Genomic DNA, 26,555 nt, shown 5'->3' on the forward strand with positions numbered 1-26,555 from the left:
AGAGAACATATACATTAGTCACAGAGGTCAGAAATGAGCTCTAACAAAATAATCGACTCAAGGAATTTTTTTTTTTTTGCCCAGCTTTTTTTTTTTTTTTTAATAGAAGTATAGTTGATTTACAATATTATATTCATTTCAGTCGTATAACACAATTCAGTGTTTTAATGGATTATATGCTATATCAATACAAAGTTATTATAAAATATTGACTATATTCCCAGGGCTGTACATTACATCCCCGTGACTTATTTATTTTACAACTGGCAGTTTATACCTCTTAATCTCCTTCACCTATTTCACCCCTCCTCCTTCCCCTCCCCCCTCTGGTAACCACTAGTTTGTTTTCTGTATCTGGAAGTCCACTTCTGTTTTATCTGTTCATTTGTTTTGTTTTTTAGATTCCAAATATTAGTGAAAACATACAGTATTTGTCTTTCTCTGTTTGACTTATTTCACTAAGCATAATATCCCTCCAGGTCATCCACATCATAAATGGCAAGGTCTCATTCTTTTTTATGGCTGAGTAATACTCCAGTGAGTATATATATTACATCTTCTTTATCCACTTATCTGTCAATGGGCACTGAGGTCACTTCCATATCTTGGCTATTGTAAATAATGCTGCTATGAACACTGAGGTACACATATCTTTTCAAGTTACTGCCCAACTTCTTAAGGGAACTTGGGGAACTTAGGGGAAAGGCAGAATATTACAGTTAACTACAATAAAGAAACAGGCAATGCTGTGCCACTGAAGTTAGCGAGCAATGGTGGAAAACCAAAATACTTCAGGGTGGCAACAGGATGGGCAGGAGAGAGTAAAGGTAAGTGCTGGGAAATCAAACTTACTAATAAACCCTGTGGAATAAACAATGCATCCAATTATACGTACTCTTAAAGAGAACTTGGTATTACATGTAGCTGGAACAAAGTCCGTAAACGGCAAAGAGAAATCAATGTTTAGTGTTTCCCCACAGGCTGCTAGGTACACTGCAAAAAAAAAAAAGAAAAAGAATTTTAATTTCAAAAAAATTTTAAACAAAAACTGCCTTAAATACACACCTAAACAAAATTAAATTTAATATGCTTAGTGTAATACAAATTCTGAAATAGCTCTCTGAGAGTCTTATAAGACAATGGAAAAAAATATCAATTCTAGTATCTATTAAAACCACAATAATCAATACCAGTTTTCTTTGTTGGTATTTGTCTTAATGAACAGAAATTACTAACCTAATTTTTTAAAAGTACTTACCATTTTCCTGTTGTTTAGTGGAACAGTCAATCCAATTGTGCTGATTAGCTGCCCAAATCATTTCAAATTGATGAAACATGATTTTAAAATTCCATGTATATGGAACAAATGAAAAAATGTCTGGAGCACTATCGCTTGACCAGTCTTGAATTAAATCTAAAATTATTGAGGCAGGAGACAGAATGTAAAATTAATTGAAATTCAGAAAACAAAATAAAAATATTCTAATACCAAGAAGTTTCCTATTGTTATCTAAAAAGAACTTTTATACAAAAATATTAAAAGGTGATTAAGATGTAGCTAAATGATTTGACAGTAAAAATGCTTACTTACTAATCACAGTTCCAAATAAGAAAACTTTTATGCATTTCATATACCTATTATGTTTTTAAAGAAACTTCAGAAGATAAAAGAGGAAAAAAAAATTACCTGATATTCTGTTACCAAAATACCTAACATTGTGGATATATCTCATCCTAGTTTTTTTTTCTATGTAGATTTTTACACTATCCTAGATGTACAAGTTATGTTACTTTTTTTCATTGAACTCAAAATTTTGCCATGTTATTTCGTACACATTAACAAAAATTTTGTTCATTAAAAAGATTTGCAAAGATTTACTTAACCATTTACTGTACTTGGATATTTAGACTTTCTTCAAATTTTTGTTATATATAATGTTATCATGTATATTTTCATGCAAGATATTTTACATATTCAGGATTATTTTGTCAGGATAGATTTAAAAAATGGATTTGTTAGGTCAAAGTTTATGAATTTTTTTAAGGTTATTATAAATCACAAAACTTCTTTCCAAGAGTAGTAGATCCATTTATGCTCCTATTAGAAATGTATGATCAGGCCTCCCTGGTGGCGCAGTGGTTGAGAGTCTGCCTGCCAATGCAGGGGACACGGGTTCGAGCCCTGGTCTGGGAGGATCCCATATGCCACGGAGCAGCTGGGCCCGTGAGCCACAACTACTGAGCCTGCGCGTCTGGAGCCTGTGCTCCGCAACAAGAGAGGCCGCGACAGTGAGAGGCCCGCGCACCGCGATGAAGAGTGGCCCCCGCTTGCCGCAACTAGAGAAAGCCCTTGCACAGAAACGAAGACCCAACACAGCCAAAAATAAATAAATAAATAAATAAAGTTAAAAAAAAAAAAAAAAAGAAATGTATGGTCAACTATCCATATCACTGTACCTGCTCCTGCATTATATTTCTTTCTACCTCTCTCCCTTTCTCTATTTTTGTTTTGGGGGGGTGGGGCCGGGAGTGGGGGTGATGCGGCTTGATAATTGGTAATTGAAAAATGCTCTCTCACTTTAATTGAATTTCTTAATTACAAGTAGGGTTGAACATTATTTGTGTTGTTTTATTCACAAAACAAATACCTACAGAATGTCTACTGTGTTTTAGACTGTGGGAATACAATGTGAACAAAACAAAGACTTGGCCTTAGAATTATAGTCAGTCATCTTTGTTGACTGCTGATTTACTGTATTGCTGATTTGTTGGTTTAAGTGTTGTTTTTTAAAATTGTGTTCATAGTCTGCTCCTAGTTCATAGTTCTTAGTCTGCTTATCCTTTTGTACCTTAATTTTTTTTTTTTAACCTCAATAGGCAAAAAGTCTTTATATAAAGATGTTAGCCCTGTTCTATCACAGTGCTTTCCTCTACTTTTCCTCTGGCATTCACATTATTGCATGCATTGTATACTCCCAGCAATGATGTCCTTCAATAAATGGTCTCCTCCTAAAAGGTGTCAAGCTCATCTTTGTATACTCACAGTACATAACACAGTGCTATAAAATCAGAACTTTGTGTATTTGACAGAGGGAAACAACTACAAGTACCATTGTTATAGCACAAACTCTGACAACCAGACAGTCCTGGGTTTAAATAGTGGCTTTATCATTTTACTAGTTACATAATCTTGAACAAATGACTGAAATGTTATCGGTTTTCTCTTTTACAAAATGGGGACAACTTCACAGACTTATTGTGAGAATTTAGATGATATATGTGAACTTTTAGCACAGAAACTGCCACAAGATAAGCACTCCACAAACAGTAGCACTTAGTATTAAAGATATTCTAAGGAAAATAATAGGCAAAAATACTTAAATATTTAAAGTAGTTTTCTTTGAATTTTAAAGGATATCTTTAAACTGAAAAATATTAGATTCAGTAATGAAATCAGAAGTCAAATATCATATGAACTCATTTAAAATTTAGCTGCAATGTACAGAAACTTGTGCACATATATTAGAGAGATTCCTCTCTTGATAAAATGGCAAAATAATACATTTGATATCAAATTTCAATAACGATTTAAATTAATATTAGTAAGATGCAGTTTTACTATATCAACGATAAAAGGCATATGGCTATTAACCTGTTCTAAGACTAGAGAACGGAAATTTCCACTTAATGATTTTACTTTAAATATATTTTTATTTCATTTAACAAGCAATCACAGTAGCTCATCATACCTTATAGTATCTACGCCTACTTCTAAAATTTTACTTCTAAATACCGCTCTACCTAACTAACCTGACTGCATCCCTACTATCTAACTTTATTCTTTAACACAGCGTTCAGCACTTAAGAGATGCCCAAAAGTCATCTCTGGGATTAGCCAACTACACAATACAAATTCACCATTCATCAAGCTGATTTTCACACTTTTCTTCCTCATAAACATTTTTGGTTCTGCACTTTTACTCAAACTATTCATCCCTTCTAAAATGAACACACTCTTTGGTAACCTCTTTGTTGCAGGAAAACTCTAACCATCTTTAACAACAGCATGACACTACAGAGACAGTACAGAGTCTACTACAGTCAAAAAATTGTTCTTAAATGTCTCTTCCACTTACTAGCTTCATGAGTCTGCCCAAGTCATTGAATGTTTCTTCAATTTCCTCATTGTTAACTCAAGGATAACAATAACAGCTATCCCTTTTCAGAGTTGTTGTGAAGATGATACCAATGAACATGCTTTGGAATGTTTTATGAAAACATACTATGCAAATTTTAGTTAATATTACTGAGTTCATTTACAAAGACCATTTCCGATCTTAATGTCCTTCCTTACTTTCTCTAATTATCTTCAGATCGTATTGATTTCCTCTGTATCCACGTCTTACATGCATTTGCTAGCTTTGAAATTCATGCTTGCACTCCGTGTGTGTGTGTGTGTGTGTGTGTGTGTGTGTGTATATATATATATATATATATATATATATATATATACTGTTATGTATTGTTTTATTTGTCTAAGTCTAGTACTACACATGCCAATATACTTGAGACTGATAAATAAATTCCCATAAGCGATATCCCTATAAGTTCTCTCTGTTTTGAGATCATGGCTTATATTTGTTTTGAATCATTATTAATAAGTGACTCTCAACTTATACTGGTTGCATTTATCTACTTCATACTACTACTTAAAAGACTGAGCTATAATTGCTAGTAAAATAAACACAAATTCAAATAATCTACTAATCATCTAAGGAAACCAACATAATTTTATAGTTTTTAGCCAATTTCTATTTTAATGTCTTATTAGTTTTTTTAATATCTTATCTAAACATCAGTATATTCTGCAATATAGTTTCCCTACCAGCTTATACAATATCTTTACTGACAAATATTAAAAATTATGGTAACAAAATATTTTTACTAGGAACCTCAAAAACTACTTCCAATATGTATTTCTCTTTAAACCAAAAGCTGCTCTTATTACCAGATGGTATTACCAAATAAATTTATTTATTTGGAAGCACTTTCTTGATGATGGCCTTAATCATTTAGATAACAAAATTTTAAAAGTTGTTAAGTTGGTAATCTAAATGTTAGTCTGGGAAAAAAACTCATCTACAACTCACTTTATAATTAAGTTGATAGGCCAGCACCCTACAAAATGTCCATCACCTGGTACTGGGGCTTTGCAATACCATTATATTGTCTTCTTCTCCCATTATCAGAGTAAACCTAAGTCAATTTCATTATTGCCCATAAAGACTTCACTTTTGCCTTTGTTTTACATCTTTCATTCCTGAGGCTCTATATTGTATTTATCATGAAGAGATCTCTGTCCCACAATGAAATCTCTTAAGAACAATTTTATCCCACTAATAACTGGCATGAGAATGGCTCCTGAGGCATATTAGGTATTCCCTCACACCAAATAGATAATTTATTTTCTGCAAAAATCTGTCAACAGAGAAATGTAAAACTGAGAAAAGAGAAAAGCAATTCAAACACTATGACCAAGTATGTTCTCTCCAAGGCTAAATTAATATCACTCTCTGATAGTATCCTTTTTAAAGAATAAATAAGTTTTTGAAGGACTCTAGAAAGATTTCAGAAGTAATATATCTAAATGTTACAGCTGTTAAATCTGGGAGATGAGAACTTAAGTTTTGTACCTTTCTATATTTTTTAAATTTCTCCAAATAAATTTTAGAAAAAAATAACTAAAAAAGTGAAGTTGAATAGGTATAAGCATAAAGATTAGAGTTAGAGAAAGAAAATAATTTAAGAAAAAACACAACTGTAACTTAGGAGATGTGTACTTGTTTAACTAATACAATATTCAGTCTAAATGTAAGCACTACTACAAAATAAAGTTTAAATTTTGAGAAATTTATACTTCTACTCCAAGTATTCTTAGCACTGCTAAAGTCTGAGATTGTGAAATTCTGGAGGAAAAACAATGTGAAGTATTGAATGCTTGAAAATACTGGGTTTTTTCTTTAAGTTTAAATAAATTAAATAATTTATAATTTAAAAAGTCTAAAAAGAAAGAAAGAAACTGGAAGCTATTTTAAAAGATTAGCAAAGTTAGAAATGATAAAATCTTAAGTGAGAAGGAAAAGACTATGCAAAGAAGCTATCTATATAAAAACAGATTCTTGAACCAGACTATTTGGGTTGGAATCCTAGCTTGACTTAGTCGTGTAACCCTGGACAAATTGCTTAACCACTATAACTCACTGCCCTCGTCTGTAAAATAAGGATAATGATAATAAAATTGACCTCAGAGAATTATTATGAGGATTTAATGATTTAATATGTGAAACTGCTTAGAACAGAGACAGACACTAATACACACTGTAAGTTTTAGCTATTATTTTTTTCATAAATCTGAATTAAGTAGTACTTATTCAATATTCAGCTTCACTGACAAAAATTTAACTTGCCAGGGACTCTGTCAAAGTTTCTACTACTGGGACCTTGACTTGAGCCTTGGAGAAGAATTATACAACTGCAAAAATACAGAATCATTCTATCTAATCCCCACGATAAGGCTCCTGACCAAAGCAAAAAACAAATATAGAAGACTAATGATTGAACATATTATAGTAATGGCATTATTATAAAAGGCCAAAACTCTAGCAAGAGCAAAATTAGGTTAGAAATTGTTATCCCTATTTCACAGATAAGGAAACTGAAGCTTAAACAATTAGGAAATTTGGCCAACATCATATTGCTAGTACATAATGTCAGGACAGGGAAACCTGTGAATATCTTAATTACTGCTATACCCACAAATATTAGTACTCAGCACAGAATGCTTGTAAATGATCGGTGGGTGGATAGACAAACAGATAAATGCAGCGATCAGTCAAGCAAATATTAGGAGTTCTGGGGTAGCCACTGATCCTAGAAAAGCGGACCAACTCTGGCTAAACTTCTTACAGAAAGGTTCAAAAAATGTTTATTTTTATGTAGCAATATTTATGTCATTCAGAGACTAAGACCACATGTTCCCATAATCATAAAATAATGAGTAGCTATCATAACATGCTACAAGAAATAAAAGAATTTTTTCCACCTAATGATAGCATCAACTCAATTATACATGCCAACAGAAAGGAGTTAAGTAGGGACTCCAAGTATAAAAATAACATATTTGACTATTTGAATATACTGTCTGTGGATTACTAACTAAAACAAAATAATAAAGCCATGATGATGCCTAATTCAGGAAGAGAAAGAAACTGATTCATCTTCCCCAACTTATCCCCCACTAGACTGACACAAAAATGAGTTCTTGCACTTCCTCCTAAGCTCAATTTTGGGTTCATATTTTCCTTGTTTGGGTTAGAAGACAGCACAGAACATGTATATTTAAGTTTTTCCTTTGATAAACTTGGCCCCAAAAGAAGTGTAAAAGAAAGTATGAATTGTGTCATCAAGTCCCTATGTTGAATCTAAAAGCAAAACTTATTGACTATAAACAAGTTCACTATGATAAATCTCAAATCTCATTGTATTTATACTTATTAGAAAATTACCTGTGAAGAAATTCTTCTGTGCAAAGATGAAGTGGTAGGTGGCTTTATAAACCTCTAATTCACACTGCCATGTCTGTGGCATGTTCCATATTCGGGGGTAGCTGGCATTGATGTGAAACTGCAAACCAAATGTTAAGTAAAAATGTCAGAGGTTAAAATATGACATTGTGTGACAGCATTAGAAATGAACTCGCACAAACTGGCGAGTAATTAAAACTTATTTTCCTACTAAGCCAAAGAGAATGTCCCTTAGAGATTTTAATATTGCTGTGGCTAAAGGTCAGTATCCATGGTTACATCCAGCTCCTTGAAATACTAAGCCATGATGTGGCCAAAAAACTTTAAGAACAAATCAGGCTACAGTTTTGATGCTGCAGCTAAACAAACAGAGTAACAGCCAACTTCATTAACTCTTCTTTAAACGTAATCTGTTAAGTGAGAGGCTCAGAGTCACGCAGGGTAGAGGGCAATGTATACTGTCACACAGAAGTTTGGCCACCAGTGCCTCCTCGGTTTTCATTTGACAGCACAGTAGTTATAAATCTGACATGATGCTTTGTGGTATATTCCACCTGCCAAAGCTTGGCAGTTCTGCAAAGGCAAGAGCTGCCTGGCAAGGAATACCGTTATTGCACAGCACCATTTATCAGCAATAGCTCAGGAATTCATTAAAATGCTGAATATTCATATTTATAGTATTCATTATATTCTTGGTAATTGCAAAATTTTCTTAATTTACATATATCATATATAAATATGCTTGTTTAGACAAGCAATTAAGGACCTAATGATATCATCTAATATAAAAGAATCCTCTCTAAATATCAGCCATTCTACGCAGTGACTTTTGTTATTATTGTTATTATTGTTGTCATCCCTGAGAAAAAATAATAATCTGCTTGATTAATGAGTTCCCGACCTGCAGTTTTCAATCATGAGCATTTCCATATTTATTCTGTTTCTAATATGGAGCAATTCAGGGTATCAATAAGATTTTCTTCCTTTTACCTTATTCATCAAGTAAAAAAGGACAATGAATTATTAAGCCCTGAGAAAGAATCTGATGGGGCCAGAAAACATAGAGTAAAAAATTATCTTACTTACAGCATAGGAGACAGCTAGTCTAGCCATACAATGAAGTTTAAAAACAATACACCGAGAACTTTTCGCATTTTTAAAGGCCAAAAACCCATGTAGTGTTGTCTTATATTCATTTCCCCCAAAAGAAGAGCAACAGAGAGATGCCAAAGGGAGTCCACAGCATTGGGAATCTACACCTCTTCCCAAAAACATGGTCAAGAGCATCTGGTCGTTCTTGAATGAGAAGACTGACCATTTGATGACCTCCTGGCCATTAAAATTTTATATTAAAAAATTAAAACCAAATTTGTATTTTATGGATGTAGGCATATCAACATATACTCTAGACTTACTGCTAACATTTCTGCTTCTAAAAGAGTCCGGTATTGCATGCTGGTAGTGGCATCAACATGTAAGAGTTGTCCTTTAATTGCAGGGGTGTAACCTAAAATAAGTGAAAACATAAAAATTAAGAACCTAAAGAAATATATACATATAATTAAAAATTTTAGACTGGAAACAAATTCCCCCACCACACAAAGAAGGAATTCCTGAAAAATGGTAATCAGTCACTATTTAAATACACCCCCAATAATGTGGAGTATACTATCTAATAGGTAACCTTTCTCATTTCGGACAGCTCTGATGGAAAAGAGTTCCATCTTCATATAAGGTCTATCCTGACTCTGCTTTCCAGTGCAAAACTACAAGTCTATTTTCCATATGATAGTGTGCAAATATTTAAGACTGCTCCCATGTCTTTTTTTTCACTGACTCAAGGGTACATATTTTCATCATTTTCAACTACCCCTTATGCAATAACAGTTGCTTTTTTTTCTTTTTCTTTTTGGAAATTAAAACACCAGCTTTATTATAGAGGTATTGAAAACATGGCTTTGAATATCCCAATAAGAAAATCTTGAGTTAGTCATAGCTACAGATAGGCAATGCTAGAAATCCAAATCTACTCCACCACCCAGGACAGACCCTTTCACTAAATGACTTCAAAGAGTCTGAAATCTGTCTGTAGAAAAGACAGTATAAAAAAAAAAAGGGAATAGGATGGATCTAATATATCATATCCTTGTTCAAAATACACCCATCAGGGCAAGGATAGGTAGGAGAGAAGTCAGGAGATTGCACAAATAAATTATTGAAAAAAATGTGTAATGACAGTTGCTAAACAAAAAAACTATTCCTTACATAGTGACAGTTACCAAACAACACAGCCCCATTCTGAATAAAAGCAGAAAGGTTCAGAGTCTTTCACTTCTTTTCTTGTTGGACTGCCCTCCTATGAACACTAACACTATGATCATTCTTATATGGCTAATTCAACATGCATCCTGCTCTGGGCATTTTTTTTTCCCTAAACACCTGAATCTCTGGGACCAGTTTTCAAATGTTTTCGAATTATATTTTGTTATTGTCTAAGAACTAAGTCTATTTTTCCCTTTGAAGACAGTCATCTTAAAAGCCACCTAACCTTTACCAAGAACTTGACTGGGTTTTCCTCAGACACTTAACTCATTCAGTTCAACAGTCAGTGTGCTGTGGCACTTCCCATGAATTCATAATAGGTATATGCTCAAGATATTGATGCCTCAGTCCTCAGATGGTCCCTTTACCCCAGTGCACCAATAAATGTACCCCCCAAAAATCTGTACAAATATTATTTCCTATATGCATCATCAGTTTAAAAAGGCAGAGGGACTTCCCTGGTGGCGCAGTGGTTAAGAATCCGTCTGCCAGTGCAGGGGACACGGGTTCAAGCCCTGGTCCGGGAAGATCCCACATACCGCGGAGCAACTAAGCTCGTGCACCACAAGTGCTGAGCCTGCGCTCTAGAGCTCACGAGCCACAAATGCTGAACCCGTGTGCCACAACTACTGAAGCCCACGCACCTAGAGCCTGTGCTCCGCAACGAGAAGCCCCCACTCGCCACAACTAGAGAAAGCCCGTGCGCAGGAACGAAGACCCAAGGCAGCCAAAGATAAATAAATAAATAAATAAATAAAAAGGCAGAAGCACTCCCTGAACTGAACCATTCTCAATCCCGTGCAACCCTCAACAGCCTCTTCCCCTACAGAATTACAGATCCTATATATCAGTAATTAAGGCTATCCTGAAAGATGCTTCTTTCCAACTGACTACTCTGAATCCTAGAGAATCTCAAGCATCTGCTTCAAGACTTAGGTTATTCTTTTAAAACTAACTAAGATAAGGTTTTAGTTCTTCAGTGTAATAGCCCTAAAGTTACAGGGAAAAGATATACTATCTCATTCTCAGTCACTTTTTCAATTAATTATCTAAGCAGGCAGACTCAACTGCTACCTTTTTATGCAAGCTAATAAATCTAGTCAACACCTCTGCCTGTTTTCTTCTTATCGTAGCAACAAAATGAGTGACAGAAACAAGAAAAGAGAGCCAAGAACTACATAAAAATTATTCTAATTATACTTAGCAATAGTAACATTGCTATTCAGTAATTTAAAAACATTAGTGAGTTGTTACTCTCCATACTCTCAAGAAAGTGAAGAAATAAAGCAGAATTTCACTTCAACTGGTCTCAATTACAAATGTAATAAGAGGATGGGAAGAACAAGGAGAAATGAGGAAGACTATATAATATTTTGATAAATTTAACAATAAAGTATTTAATCATGTTACTGATTAACCTGTATCAGAGCCCAAATTTCAAATTCATAATGAACTTAGATTATCTTAGCTCAGATAAAACTACAGCTAATCACGGCATGATTTAATATTTTAAATATGAAATATTCTGCTTTCTTAAAGTTATGCTATTCAAAGTACCCAGTTTACTTCCTGACAAAAATCTACTAACAGTATAACCTAAAACAAACCCTATTAGTCATTCAATCTATTTCTGCCCATGGACCACGTGCCAGGCCCTGGGTTTGGCACAGGTATACACCAGTGAAAAGAAATACGTAGTACCAGCCTTCACAGAGCAACAGACTAACAGGAAAAACATACACTAAGCAAATTACACACAAACTTACAAAAGAAGTGTAAGGTATAATGAAAGCACAGAATAATAAGATCTAGCTTGATTAAAACACTTTTCCCTTCTCTCCAGATGAATGAATAATATAGTGTTTACTAACTACAGGCACATCAAAATATAATAAAAAGCTGAAAAAGAAAACCCCATTAATTTTAGTCTAACTGGATTAACAATTATTTATATATTAATTATTCCCCTACTAATCACTTAAAACAGAAAAACACTCATTGTAGCTTACCATTTTCCTCGACTGTCATTGGAATATTAATTTCTAAATATGAGCCAGCTCCTACATTTACATGTACAGCATTTGTTTCCTACCAAAAGCAAAAAATAATTCATGAGACATTTATTATAATTACACTTCCATCTTAACTTTTCAGTTATTATCAGAGACAAAATTTAATCACCAATAATATTAAATAGGTATTAAAAGCTCCTAAGAGCAAAAGTTCAAATTTATACCAAAAATACACTAAAACATTTTGGCCAGATTTAAAGGAGAAAATGAATCAGACTATAGTATAAAGGTCTATTATTATTAATTAACTTCTTTCTACTATTTGGCACTTAATGAAAGTAACATACATACAATTATTGGGGGTGGGGGTCAGGGAAGCTCATAGAAATGAATCTGAGTATAGGACTAGTCACCAGAAAGATACTCTGGAAAATAATGTTCAAATTTTACACATAATTTTCTACTATATTATTTCAATAATTACCCTATTTTTGGTAAACAGCAAGTCAATTGTAGCATCTGCAATAATATTCATTCGTAGTTCAAAAGCAAGGATCTGTCTTGGTCTCCCAGGCTGTGCAATTTCAGAGACTTTCAGAACTTGATAATCAGGAGGGAAGAAGAACTTCCATAAACAATCTCTAAATAAGGAGGAAGAAAGAATAATGACAAGTTATTCAAATAAAATTACCTCTGATAAGAGACAAAATCAGTATTATAACTTTCTATTACCATTGCTATCTTATTTCACAATTAGACATAAAATAGGAAAAAAAATTAAGTCACAAAATAACACCTACCATAATTTCCTTTCAGTAAAATGAAAGACTGTTTTCTCCAATGTTTTATTCTTCCAGAGATCAATGAGCTTTGAGCACTTAATATACTACTATCAAATAAGACATAGGTAAGACCAAATTTGCACTATTCAAACATACTGTGAAAAATTAAAGACTTTCTACAGGTATATCAATTGTGCAAATGGCAAAGAAAGAGCTGAAGGGGGATGGTTTAATTAGAATCATTCCACTCTGGACAATTACTACTTAACCTTTCTGAGGACACTCGCCTGCTTCCTCACCTGTAAAAGAGGATTATATCATAACCAGTCTCAGAGAATAGATTCAAGAATTAAATGACAACATATATGAAAAAGACTTGGCAGTACATGGCACATGGAAAAAGTGTTATTTCTATTATTTTCATGATCACTATTAATCAATGTTATAACAATAAGAGTCTGAAGAGCAATAGATTTCTAAAAAGAAGCAAGTGTTTGGAGGCTAGGGCTCTAATACATTTGCCTCCCCTTATCATTTGACAAACATGAAAGAAGCCAAGAAACTTTCAATTCATAGTCTTCTATATAATTAAAAATTAGCATGTTACTCATACATTCAGAAAAAGTATCAGTTTCTGACTTTTAAATAGGAAGAGTTGAGGAAGGAGTCATCAGTAACAGGAAATGCTGCTTGGAATAAACTGACCGGGAAAAATCAGATCAACAGAACAAAATTTGCAAACTGATCCATTATAGACATAAAAAGAAAATTAAGTCTGTAAATGTTTTGGCTAAGACACAAATATATAAAACTAAGCTTTCAAGACAAAGAACCCATCTGATCATTAGGTGATCATGGACTATAAAATGGGTAGCAGGATATAATGAAAAGGGCAGTGGACTTGAAGGGTTGGTCTGAATCCTGGCTCTAGATGCTATATAGCTTTACTATCTTGCCCAAATCACTGAACTTCTGTGTCTCCATTTTCTCATAGGTATAATCAGATCACCATACCTGTCCTTGTGTCTCTCACTGTTATGAAGATCAAGTGTGAAAATATAAATGAAAGCACTTAAGTGAAAGCAATAAAAGGCCAGACAATATCAGGAATATTTGCATTATTATAGTTATCATTAAGGAGTAAGTACGAATTTATAAAGTTTATATTTCAACTCTGTCATGAAAACCCTTAAAAAGAAAAGCTGAGTGTCTTAAAGATTCAGACACAAGAGGGAGGGGATATGGGGATATATGTATACGTATAGCTGATTCACTTTGTTATACAACAGAAACTAACACACCACTGTAAAGCAATTATACTCCAATAAAGATGTTAAAAAAAATAAAAGAAAATCATGTAAAGGTAATAGAACTGACATTAAAATCTATAAGCTAAATAAGGTCATGCTACATCAGAGATCAAAAACTCACAATGCTGAGTGAACTATCCAATAATAAAACAGTTGATATTTCTTTCTATATTTCTTACACTAATAGGTAGATACTAAAAAAAAATGACCTAATTAACATTTCTGATAACAGTTCATATTTGTTTAGAAACTCAGTATGGGGAAGGAGAAAAGGAAATGGCTACAAGAGAGGAAATGCACAATTTGCATATATAAGGGAGGAGATAAATACTATTATTACTCACACAAGGAAACTAAACCCATGCGATAAATTTCTTTCTTTCTTCTTTCTTTTTAATAAATCTGAATGGTTTTGTTAAGTCCAGGTTAAAAAATGTATTGCTGTTCTCTCCTAGCAGTGGCAGGACCTACTGAAGGGAGTTGGTAAAGCAAATTTTTCTTTCATGTTATCTTCAGTATCATTTCTCTGTATTATACAAAGATCACCCAAAGAGTGAATATGACTATATATTAAAAGAATTTTAGCTAGGATTTTCATGTAAATATAGCCTAATACTTTTTCTTAATGCAATACAATTAAATATAGTTTAAGAAGAATCACACTTTATTCAAATACTAAAATGCAAAAATATTCTGTGTCTGTGTTAAAGCACTGCTTTAATTTTTTCCTTTCAAATATAGCAAGTGTAACTGTTACTTAAGGGAATGTAAAACCCCTCATTTTCAACTATTCCACAGTAAATATAGCATGGTTTAATGTATGAAAAATTTTATTATAAAAGGAAAATTTAAATCCAGTAATTTGAAAAATATTTGTTTTCTAACCTGAAATTTTAAGCTCTGTTTACCTTCGGGTCTAATAATCTAACCCAGAACTTAATGAAGTACTGTATTAGCATACTCCAAGTATTCAAATAACACACTTACTTATACATTTACCATACAACTATTATACTAGCTATATAAATAATTAGTAGTTATTTAAATAGCTACTTAATGGAGCAGGTATTTCTATATGCTAGAGATACCAAGGTTAACAGAATGTAGCACCTGACAAAGTATATAATTCTTCTAACAATGCTAGGTAGAAAGCCCTTTTTTTTTTGTTTTTTGGCTGCGTTGGGTCTTCGTTGCTGCGCCCGGGCTTAGAAAGCACTTTTTAAAACAATTAAGTATAGTTTGCAAGGCAGAAATAGAGACACAGATGTAGAGAACAAACGTATGGACACCAAGGGGGGAAAGCGGCGGGGGTGGTTTGTGGTGCTGGGATGAATTGGGAGACTGGGATTGACATATATGCCCTAATATGTATAAAATAGATAACTAATAAGAACTTGCTGTGTAAAAACATAAAATAAAATTCAAAAAATAAAAAAAATAAAACAATTAAGTGTAAAAAGAGTCAGTATATCAAGTCAGTATCAGCACTCTTAGTAGTCCATCAGTGGCCCAGTAATATCTGCCTCAGTGACTGATTAAGCTTGTATTTCTCCATTCAAGCTAGTTTATGAAAGACTAAACTAGCTTTAAACAATGTATATTTACATAAAAATTTAGATGTTCCCTCATAAATAGTAGTACATGTCCCCTCCTTTGTTTAAAATTCTTCAATAAGTAGGTAGATGTTCATAATATATTAAAAATAGAAAATTACTTCAAAATTAATAGAATAACTAAGAAATAAAAAACCCTTTTTTACCTTCCAGGCACTCCCTATTACCTCCAGTATAAAATCTATATATTTCTTAACTACCTACAAATGTCTTTAACAACCTATAGAACTTATTAAGACAATTCTCCACTGCCATCATGCATTTGCAGAACTCCTCCCCTGCCTTGATTACTTATCCTTCCCTTCCTTCCCTGGCTAATTCTTACTTATGTTTCAAAACTCAACTCACATATTACCTCAACCAAAAAGCATTCCCCAGTTCTCTCCTCTTCAATATGAGTTATGAACCTGTTATGGGCTAAATTGTGTCCCCCTAAAATTCATATGTCCTAATCCTCAGTACCTCATAATTTGGCCATAGTTAGAGACAGGGTCTTTAGAGAAGTAATTAAGTTAAAATGAGGTCAATAGGGTGGGCCCTAATCCAATATGACTGGTATTCTTGCAAGAAGAGGAAATTTGGACACAGAGACCTACAAAACACACAAGAGAGAAGACCATGTGAAGATACAGGGAGAAGATAACCATCTATAAGCCAAGGAGGGAGGCTTTGAACACAGCCTTCCCTCATGGCCCTCAGAAGGAACCAATCCTGCCAACACCTTGATCTCAGAATTCTAACCTCCAGAACGGTGAGAAATGTCTGCTGTTTAAGCCACACAGTCTGTGGTACTTTGTTGTGGCAGCCTCAGCAAACTAATACAGTACCTCTCTAAATTCTTCAAGACTTTTTACATACCTCTAATACAGCACTTAATAAAACTCTTTTGTTTCTTTTTTCAGAAACTGAACTACGTATGTCTTTTAGCTCTGAATCTCCATAGTCCCAACAATCTCTGGCATATTCGGTGATTAAATACAAAAGAAAAAACCAAGGAACCAATAAATATTCTGCTCATTCACCATTTTTCTAATGAATTAGCTCCTCCTTTAGAGCAAACTTGCTTTTGCCAATTTCTCTACAAATTATTTGGATTAAAATGTTTAGTGATATCTTACCCTGCCATAATAAAACAGCTTATAAAAATATCGATACTAAGCTAGTTTTTAATAAAAATTATAGTATTATCCCAATACGTTTGACTTAGCAGAAATATAATTTAATCAAGTACCTCTGCCTATCAGCCCATGGCCCATAGTTGAAATCTGTTCCTTTACCACAAACTATATCCAGTCCCCAACAGGGAGGCAAATCTTGTAATTTGCAATCCTCACTGCTCATTTCTCCTTCAACAGTTTCTTCTGTTTCTTCTGGAACAAGTCCTATATTGCAGAATATACAATATGAAGATAGTTACTTAAAATAACCATTAAAAGGCTTCCTTAGATCAACATTTCTAAAAATTTTTTGATCTCAGGAACCCTTTACACTCTATATTGAGGACCCCAAAGTGGGATTTTTTTTTGTATTGTATCTATCAAAATTTACTGTATTCAAAATTTGAATTGAGCAATATTTTTACATTTTATTTTTAAAATAAACTCATTACATGTTGACATAACAAAATGTCTAATAAGATTTAATGAAAATATGATGTGAAAAATAACATTTTAATGAAAACAAAATTTTATTTCATTTTTAAAGAAAATATTTTTTAATCAAAATAAGCATATTTTCTAAAACAAATTAATTTATTGAGAAGTGTTGGCATCGTTTTTATTTTGGCAAATTTCTTAAATATACAGCTTAATAGAAAACAAGTGAATTCTCACAGCTGTTTCTGCACTTTATCTATTGAAGAAAACCTAGCCTCATACAAATAGGTAGAAAAGGGAGGAGTATTTTAATAGCTTTTTCAGATAATTTTGGATATTCTTTGACACTAGACCAAAATTCAACAAGTGGTAGTTTCTTAAAGATTACTTGCAATGTGGAATCTGAAACCATATCGCTGAACTTCTCATACTCTGACACGTTAAAATTTACTGATCTCTCTTGCATTCTGAATAAATCTTTTACGGACATCATGAATTGGTCATTTGGAAAATATTGGTTCACTGAGACATGCATATTTTTCCCAAATAGACAAATTTCATTATTAAACATTTAAAAAGTCATATTGTTAATATCACTGGTAGTCTCATCAGAAAAGTCATCAAACTCACAGTGGCAGACCCAAATTTTCCAAAATTCTAACTTTCACATGAAAGCTTGAAACCATAGTTTGTCCCTAGTTGCTCTTTCAAGCACAACTGGTATTCCATGAAAAGAGCAAACAGTTCAGCTTGGAACTCAATCACAGGGTGTTTTTCCTCGAAACAACAGTGTACTTTGGTATGGGGCAGAAGTGTATTATGTGTTCTTATCATTTTATTAAATGAATATTAAAAAGTTTACTGAAGGGTCAAGATTTGATAAAAGTAATTTTTACTGCTTAATCAAAGACACTGTAAAGTGCACTGGCATTTGTTTTATTGTGACTGCGTGGCAGTGAAAAAGACAGGGATTACTAGTATAGTTTGGAATCACTGCCTTGATTCATGCTAAAGCACCAGAAGTTTTGCCCCCTGTAACTTTTACACCATCAATACAACACAGTAAAAAAAAAAGGCAAATAACATCCTAATTTTGAAAATACTTTGACCTCATAAACCTCCTGAAAGGTATGAAAAACAAGAATTAGGAAAAAATGACTAAAAATCCAATATTTAGCTTATTTATAAAACTGAGGCCACCTGTGAAGCATTGTAACTAGCTGGACTTCAATCCTTAAACTTTAAGCCTCAAATCCAACTTATTGTGATTTTTTTCCCCTACGCCAGCATGAACTACCTTAACTATCATCACATTCTGTAATGGTTTTCACTCATGGTCATTTGTATTCACAATTTTTGAAGTATACTTGCAAAAATGGAATTTGAAGGAAAGATTACTATATTGTTCTCTTTTGATCTGAAATACTAAAGTAATATTCAACTTCTGACAAACGACACAGATATTTTTTAGGTAGGCATTCTCACATCCACATTTACTGTTATTAATGCTTATTTATATCCTAAGCAAGTATATTTAAAATATTATTAGATATCAGCATTTCATAGAAGAAACAGAATTGTAGCTATGAAACATATTTTCAAAAAATAATACCTGGCTCATCCATGTAATAGTAGATGTCAACATCATTCGACTGCATCACCACAAAACCTTCTCCCATTAATCTTGGTGGTCTATACAAAGGAAGGTGGAAGGCAAACTAAGTACACCTCCAGAATATAAAATGTTCAGTATTCTAATTAACGATGGTAATGGGTAAAAACAAAAAAGAAAACTAAAAAGCAATCAAGTGTAGAAACTTGAAAAGGGAAAACATCTTTCACATATACAATAAATTGTTCCATAATTGTTTTCTATATTAGACTATATAAAAAATTGGCACTGAAAAATTTTTGACCAGTAAAATCAGTTAAAGAAAGACAAAAAATCTGTTTTGCATTTTTCATTTTAAGTTTTGAATGAGAGAAATCCATTTAAAACAAAGTTTAATTAAATACAATGGAAGAACAATGTTCATTGGAATATAATAATCATATTCTGCATTTGCAACAATAAATTTAAAATTAGACTTCAAATTCAACCATTTTATATTAATAACACTATAAAACTGATTAAAAATATCATCTTATATGTTGTAAAATAAAGCATAACCTTTCAGGAACCTTAAATTTAAAAAATGTTGTCATTTTTAACAACTTTATATTACCTATTTCCAAGAATATTTAGTTGATCAACTTGAAATAAACTTAAAGCAAACATCTTGAACTCAAATTCTGGAATGAATGTTTCTGTACCATCAATTAACTTCCCTCTTTACTTGCTTTAACAACTTTTGTCTTTGTCATACACCACAATATCTTCCTTCCATATCAAAATCAACCTCTCAATCATCAGATAATATAACACATACAAATTCAACAATCTTCTTCTAAATATGTATTAAATCACAAAGGTTAGGATTTAATCTCATTATTTAATCTCCATGCTTACTTTTGAAGAGTGAAAAATACAATTTTAAATCTTTTTATACAAATAGTAGGACACTTTTTCATTTTACTCTGTAGTAATTTTCACAAAAACCCAGATTTATTTTTTTCAGTATTACAACTTGTACCCATAAATATAGAATTGTGTGCATAGCTTATATTCCAAGATGCTTAGCAATTCAGTGATCCTGAAGAGTGTGAAACCAGGTAGACCCAGAGCCTCCCCAGTATTCAAGTTGGGAAAATGACTGTGTCATTCTAGCCAATCCCTAGAATATCTAATAGCAAGCTAGCCAAAAGTTGGAACTAAAAAGAAACAATCATGTTTCTCATAACCTCAAACTTTATATTGCCTACACACAAAGACAAAAGCTGAGACAGTGGAAACTCATCACATGAATACTTAAATTACACAAATTTAACCATAGACCCCTTCACAAAAAAGAATAGTGATTGAGAATAACAAAGATTACAAGAGCCCTCACCCCACTCATGAGCATGTGGCCTGGGAGTCAGATGCGAGTCATGTGTCTGTTACCTGAGGGTCCCAGTCCTCTGGAATGGAAGCATCCCACCACAAAGAGGGTGACTCTAGTGTGCGTCATTATTACAATGTGTCTCCTAAATGCAAGGAGCTACTTCACTGAAGGAAAGCAAATCTGGAAAGCTAGGTGGAAAACTGACTGGGACTTAAATGTCAACTGAATTCCAAAACTGTCTTAACTTCATCAGTTTTCCAAGAGTAATTCTGATTCAATTTTCAACTTTTCATTAACTCAAATGATACTCTACTATAATGAATTTGTTGAATTTACTATTTATCCATCCCTTCTGAAAATAAAAACCTACCTGTAATGTGTATTTTCTAACATACAAACATCAGGGCTCAATTGCCCAAAATAAATTTCCCAAATACACTGAGAAAACGATAGAAAAATTATAAGCTTATAAACAGTGCCTGACATATATTAAATGGCAATAAATATTAACTATTACAATTAAGAAACAAGAAAAATAGCTTATAGAAAAATATTTAAAATAGGAGTTTACCAGTGGATAAACTCCATTTATCTGATAAAGCAGGAATACTCTGTTGATTTAATAGAGAAATATATGTAATTATTGCCCAACTTATAGCAAAGAAATTAAAAGGATACTAAAGATTCTAAATGATAAGCTACAATAGGTATAAAGAAGTTATTTGTTATTTTTATGACTTTCTTACTCATCATTTTGAAGACCAACATATCTTGGACTAGGAACAAGCATGACTCGAACATTTTCAAGCTTTCCCTTCACAATATGCATGAACTGGTCAAGATGACTGGAAGGTGGTTTTGTAGTATAGGTTAAGAAAGCATCATCAAAGTTGATGCACAGAGTTTGAGGTTGGTAATGATTTCCAAAGGCCAAGCGTCCCTAAAAAAAACAGATAAGAGATATTATGCCATACTATTTAGGCCGTATTTTTTTTCTCAGCCGACCTAATAACAAGCATTTTCAAGCAACTACTAAATGATTCCACTTTAGCACTATATACTGTTTAAATTGCTCCACTGATCAATTTAGACCAGTGTTTAAAAAAATTTGAGCACTTGTGAATAAATAAATAGCCTTTAAGGTCTATATATTTGTGCTAAAATGGTATTGGTGTTGAAATAATTCTTTCACTTTATTAAGAATGGAACCCAAAGACATCTACAAAATTACTTTCTTAAGTGAAAATTATATTTGCAAAAATAAAAGGTTCTGTTATTAACCCATGAAACATTAATTGTAGTGGAATTTACTTACTGTGCTCACATTGACCTTTATGACTGGAATAAGTGATCTCCATGAAGATGTGGGGTCTTGAGATTCTGTTTTTACTTTAACTCTGAGAAGCAAAAACAAAAATTGACATATATGAGAAAAACTTAAGTACCTGAGAATACTGTTGACTTCCTCACAGTACACATTATTATTTGTTTTTTGGCTGTGTTGGGTCTTTGTTGCAGCACGCAGGCTTTCTCTAGTTGCAGTGAGCAGGGGCTACTCTTTGTTGTGGAGTGCGGGCTTCTCATTGCGGTGGCTTCTCTTGTTGTGGAGCACAGGCTCTAGGCGCGTGGGCTTCAGTAGCTGTGGCTCGCGGGCTCAGTAGTTGTGGCTCACGGGCTCTAGAGCGCAGGCTCAGTAGTTGTGGCGCACGGGCTTAGCTGCTCCGCGGCATGTGGGATCTTCCCGGACCAGGGCTTGAACCCGTGTCCCCTGCATTGGCAGGCAGATTCTTAACCACTGCGCCACCAGGGAAGTCCCACAATACACATTATTAATAGCAGCTATATCTTTCCAAATATATCTAATGACTGCTCAGTAAACAAAACAATGACCATCTAATGGACACTAATATCCCTAAAATGTCTCCTAGAATGTACTCTATCACGCACCAATTTTTATATAAGAAGCTATAACAAAAAAGTATATTTTCAGAATGACAAGCTTTAATGACAAAGTATAAATTATGATGTGCTGTCATTACATCTGTCATTATGCCTATCGCACTACATTATATCATTTTACAAGACAGCAAAAATTATAATTAAAACAAAAATGACCAAGATATAAGTTACTTTGATGTTTTAAGTGTTTTAAGCACTTCTGACAGTTCGGCTGATCCTTCTGCTTCCCTACCCCCACCACTCTGTGCCAAAATAATTTCCTCTCAATACAATGAAAAGGATAGACCAAGAGTAAGAAAAAAGGAATTGGCCATACACAAAGTACGCAAAATTTAAGAAATGAAAAATTCACAGCAATTCACTAAAGATTTCATATGAAAACTCAAGGCATATCTCTTCAGTAACCCAATAACTCTTAAATCACACTTCTGGAGCCATATTTATAAGATGGCCTTCAGTGCTTAAAACTAAATTCAAAACTAACCTCACTACCACCCCCTAACCTTTCTCTAAGGTTCTCTGACTAAGCATGACTACTGCTTAAATTAGAAATTTGGATTCACTGTTGACTCATCCTTCTTATTTGTTCTCCACATCTAATTCATCACTCTCTTAAGTATTCATCTGCCTAAGTGTATCTGGAATCCATCTCCTTCTCTTCCTTCCCCTTGCTAACAACCCAGTTCATGATCATCTCTTCTCTGAACCGTTACTATGTCCTTCTATCTGGTCTCCCTGCCTCCAGTCCTATCTCCCACCAATCACAACACAACACTGCTGACCTGGGGTAAGGCCACATTTCTAACCCGGATCCTGCTAAACATTTTAGTCTAATTTATCCCCACCTCAAGTAATCCACTCCAGCCTCAGTAACAACTCCTCTATTGCATATGATGTTTCTTCTCCATGGAAGAACTTTCATCTCCTTCTCTGCTTAATTCATTCACTTTTAAGGTTCCTACCTTCCCGGATCCTTCTATGTGTGCCCAGAGAATTCTATTCTTGTCCCTGTTATATTTCTTGCACTAAAATTGCCTTTTAAGTGTTCTAACTCCCACAGTAGGCTGTAAATTCCCTCAAGATAGAACAGTTGTCATATTCTCAGTATCCCCAGTACCTCAAGCTCAGTGCCTGGGACATAATATGCACTAAATATTTAACTGAGAATAAACATCCTCATCATCTACTTTAAAAAAAATAAAACTATTATGTATACAAGGCTGGTTCAACATTCAAAAATCAATTAACAGGCTAAAAGTGAAAAATCAAAGGATCATACCAACAGATACAGAAAAAGCATCTGACAAAATCCAATACCCATTCATAATTAAAACCTCTAGTTTTACTAACTAGGAATAGAGGGGGACTTCCTCAACTTGATAAAGAATATCAACCAACAAAAACCTACAGTTAACATCATACTTAACAGTGAGAAACTAGAAGCTTTCCCACTAAGACCAGGTACGAAGCAAGATGTCCCCTCTCACCATTCTTTTCCAAATTCATACTAGAAGTTCTAGCTATTGCAATAAGACAAAAAAAGGAAATAAAATGTATACAGATTGGGAAGGAAGAAATAAGACTTTCTTTGTTTGCAGCTGACACAATCATCTATGTTGAAAATCGGAAAGAACTGATCAAGAATACTCTTAGTGGGCTTCCCTGGTGGTGCAGTGGTTGAGAATCTGCCTGCCAATGCAGGGGACACGAGTTCGAGCCCTGGTCTGGGAAGATCCCATGTGCCGCGGAGCGGCTGGGCCCGTGAGCCACAATTACTGAGCCTGCGCGTCTGGAGCCTGTGCTCCGCAACGAGAGGCCGCAATAGTGAGAGGCCCGCACACCGCGATGAAGAGTGGCCCCCGCTTGCCACAACTAGACAAAGCCCTTGCACAGAAACAAAGACCCAACACAGCCATAAATAAATAAAATTTAAAAAAAGATAAAGGGGCCATGTTTAAAAAAAAAAAAAAAGAATACTCTTAGAACTAATGACTACAGCAAGGTTGCAGGATACAAGGTTAGTAATATACAAGAGTCAATCACTTTCCTATATACCACCAATGAACAAGTGGAATTTGAAATTAAAAACATAATACCGTACATTAGCACCACAGAAAATGAAATAGGTATAAATTTAACAATTTTTCTACAAGATCTACATGAGGAAAACTATAAAACTCTGATGAAAGATATCAAAGAGAACTAAATAACTAAAGAGACATTCCATGTTCATTGATAGGAAGACTCAATACTGTCAAGATATCAATTCTTCCCAACTTGATTTATAGATTCAATGCAATCCGTATCGAAACCCCTGGATATTGGCAAACTGATTCTAAAGTTTATATGGAGAGGCAAAAGACCCAGAATAGCCAAGACAACATTGAAGGAGAAAAGCAAAGTTGAAGAATTGACACCACCTGATTTCAAGACTTAAATGTAAAGCTACAGTTATCAACACACTGTGGTATTGGTGAAAGAAAACAAATAGGTCAATGAAACAGAACGGAGAGCCCAGAAACAGATAAAATAAAATCATATAATTGTATATGCACCTTAGCTATTTATATGTATGTATAGACTTATGTATGTGCATTCAAAAGAATAAAAAACAAATTGATAGTAGTTATCAACAAAGAAGGAAGTAGAACTGGTGAGAAGAATAGACCGGGACTGCTTTTTCACATTACATAATTCTGTATTATTTGAAATTTTTGAAGAATTATATACTCATTTGTGAGAATAAAAGTTTTAGTTAACTACAAAGAAAGATTAGGCTGTGTTTAGGTAAACAGTGTTAATAATACTCTAATAAAAGCAGATGTTTAAATGTTGGAGATCAATAAAATTCAAGTGTGACAATCAACCTTTCAATTTTGGACTGGGTTCTTGTTCTTCCATTTTCTCGTGTTTTATCATCTTCTTTCTTGGGTGGAATTATTGTTGGCTCCAAACCAAACAATTCTTGAAGACGTCCATAAAGATCCGAACGATTATAGACATGAAATTCAAAGTCATTGACTGTGATGTATAATCTAGTTTCTGCCTTTGGATCTAAAGACATCAATTACAAAAAAAAAAAAAAAAAAAAGTTTTTAGTCAACTTTTAAAAAACTTTAGTCAAAGTTTTAAGTCAAATCTTTTCCATAGCTAAAGTAACTCAAATGATTTCTTTTAAAACAGAAGTCTATGATAAAAGGGAATAATATTTTAAAAGCAATAAAACATGGACAAAAGAAAGAAAAAAGCTGATTTACTACAGTATTTCAATTTAGCACTCTAAAAACAATCTGAATTTCTACATTCTGGGTGTATAACAACAAAACTTAAAGACTGTATGCTAAGAACAGCACAATGCCATTTACAGAGTAAAACTTTACCTCAATATAGCCATAAGTGTATACTAAAATATAAATAGTAAATTGTTCAAAGTATGATGCATTTAAACATCACACTAGTATTTGAACTTGTGCATCATAGAAACCAGGACTTTTCATAAATACTAGTTTGTTTTTAAAAACTACACAATGCTAAAACAAAGATTCTATAAACTGTAGACTCAAATAATAATCTCAAATAAAAGACAATTATATTAAATATAAGTAACAATAGTAATAAATCCATCTATAAAGTGATAGATGGGGCACTTGTTTCTACTAAGGAAACAATCTAAGACAGTGCATCTCATGTCAACCAAAAAGGGTCAGAAGAAAGGTACCACAGTCAGTGCTTTATTTTGTTATAAATGATACATGTGTTTTTTAAGACTTCTTTTTCAACCTTTATCTGTTTTTATCCCTGTCAAACAAATTCAATTGAAAGGCAATTAAAATTAGCTATGACCAGTTAGAATAATTTAATTTTTTTAAAGGGGTAAAGAGAATTACCAACTTTCATTTTAGTAGCTTAAGCTGTGGTTTAGTAAGGTACCAAATTTCACCAACATTAATTTCTTCTCAAATTATTAGCAAAATAGCATATGAGATGTCAAACACCCTAAATAAATGTAAATTTTAGTTTAAATTAAGAAATGAAAAATACACTGCCACTCATATTTCAAAAATAAGCTAAGGAAAATGAATCAACAACATTCATATTTTTATACAGTAATACTTTTAGTTTTACTCCAGTCTAGGTTTTTTCCCTCATTACTTCCTGAGACAAGAGAGGAAAAAGAGATAAACACAATCCTTCAAAAAACTAATGTTTTTTTTTTTTTTTAAACATCTTTATTGAAGTATAATTGCTTTACAATGGTGTGCTAGCTTCTGCTTTACAACAAAGTGAATCAGTTACACATATACATATGTTGCCATATCTCTTCCCTCTTGCATCTCCCTCCCTCCCACCCTCCCTATCCCACCCCTCTAGGTGGTCACAAAGCACCGAGCTGAT

General features: G+C 33.4%; 1 protein-coding gene across 1 annotated transcript in view; it reads right to left on the minus strand.

Annotated features, from left to right (window-relative positions):
- BLTP1 (bridge-like lipid transfer protein family member 1) overlaps window positions 1-26,555 on the minus strand; it is a 192,758-nt gene that overhangs the window by 137,879 nt on the left and 28,324 nt on the right. Inside the window, exons 5-15 of the mRNA XM_061192014.1 lie at window positions 25,028-25,214; window positions 21,517-21,598; window positions 20,948-21,141; window positions 18,830-18,909; window positions 16,854-17,004; window positions 12,402-12,558; window positions 11,915-11,993; window positions 8,999-9,090; window positions 7,566-7,683; window positions 1,259-1,414; window positions 896-993 (exon numbers count right to left, since the gene is read on the minus strand). Coding sequence (XP_061047997.1) covers window positions 896-993; window positions 1,259-1,414; window positions 7,566-7,683; window positions 8,999-9,090; window positions 11,915-11,993; window positions 12,402-12,558; window positions 16,854-17,004; window positions 18,830-18,909; window positions 20,948-21,141; window positions 21,517-21,598; window positions 25,028-25,214 — 1,394 coding nt within the window. The remainder of the gene's footprint in view (window positions 1-895; window positions 994-1,258; window positions 1,415-7,565; window positions 7,684-8,998; window positions 9,091-11,914; window positions 11,994-12,401; window positions 12,559-16,853; window positions 17,005-18,829; window positions 18,910-20,947; window positions 21,142-21,516; window positions 21,599-25,027; window positions 25,215-26,555) is intronic.

The sequence above is a fragment of the Eubalaena glacialis genome, chromosome 5 (assembly GCF_028564815.1).
Source record: "Eubalaena glacialis isolate mEubGla1 chromosome 5, mEubGla1.1.hap2.+ XY, whole genome shotgun sequence".
Taxonomy (NCBI): domain Eukaryota; kingdom Metazoa; phylum Chordata; class Mammalia; order Artiodactyla; family Balaenidae; genus Eubalaena; species Eubalaena glacialis.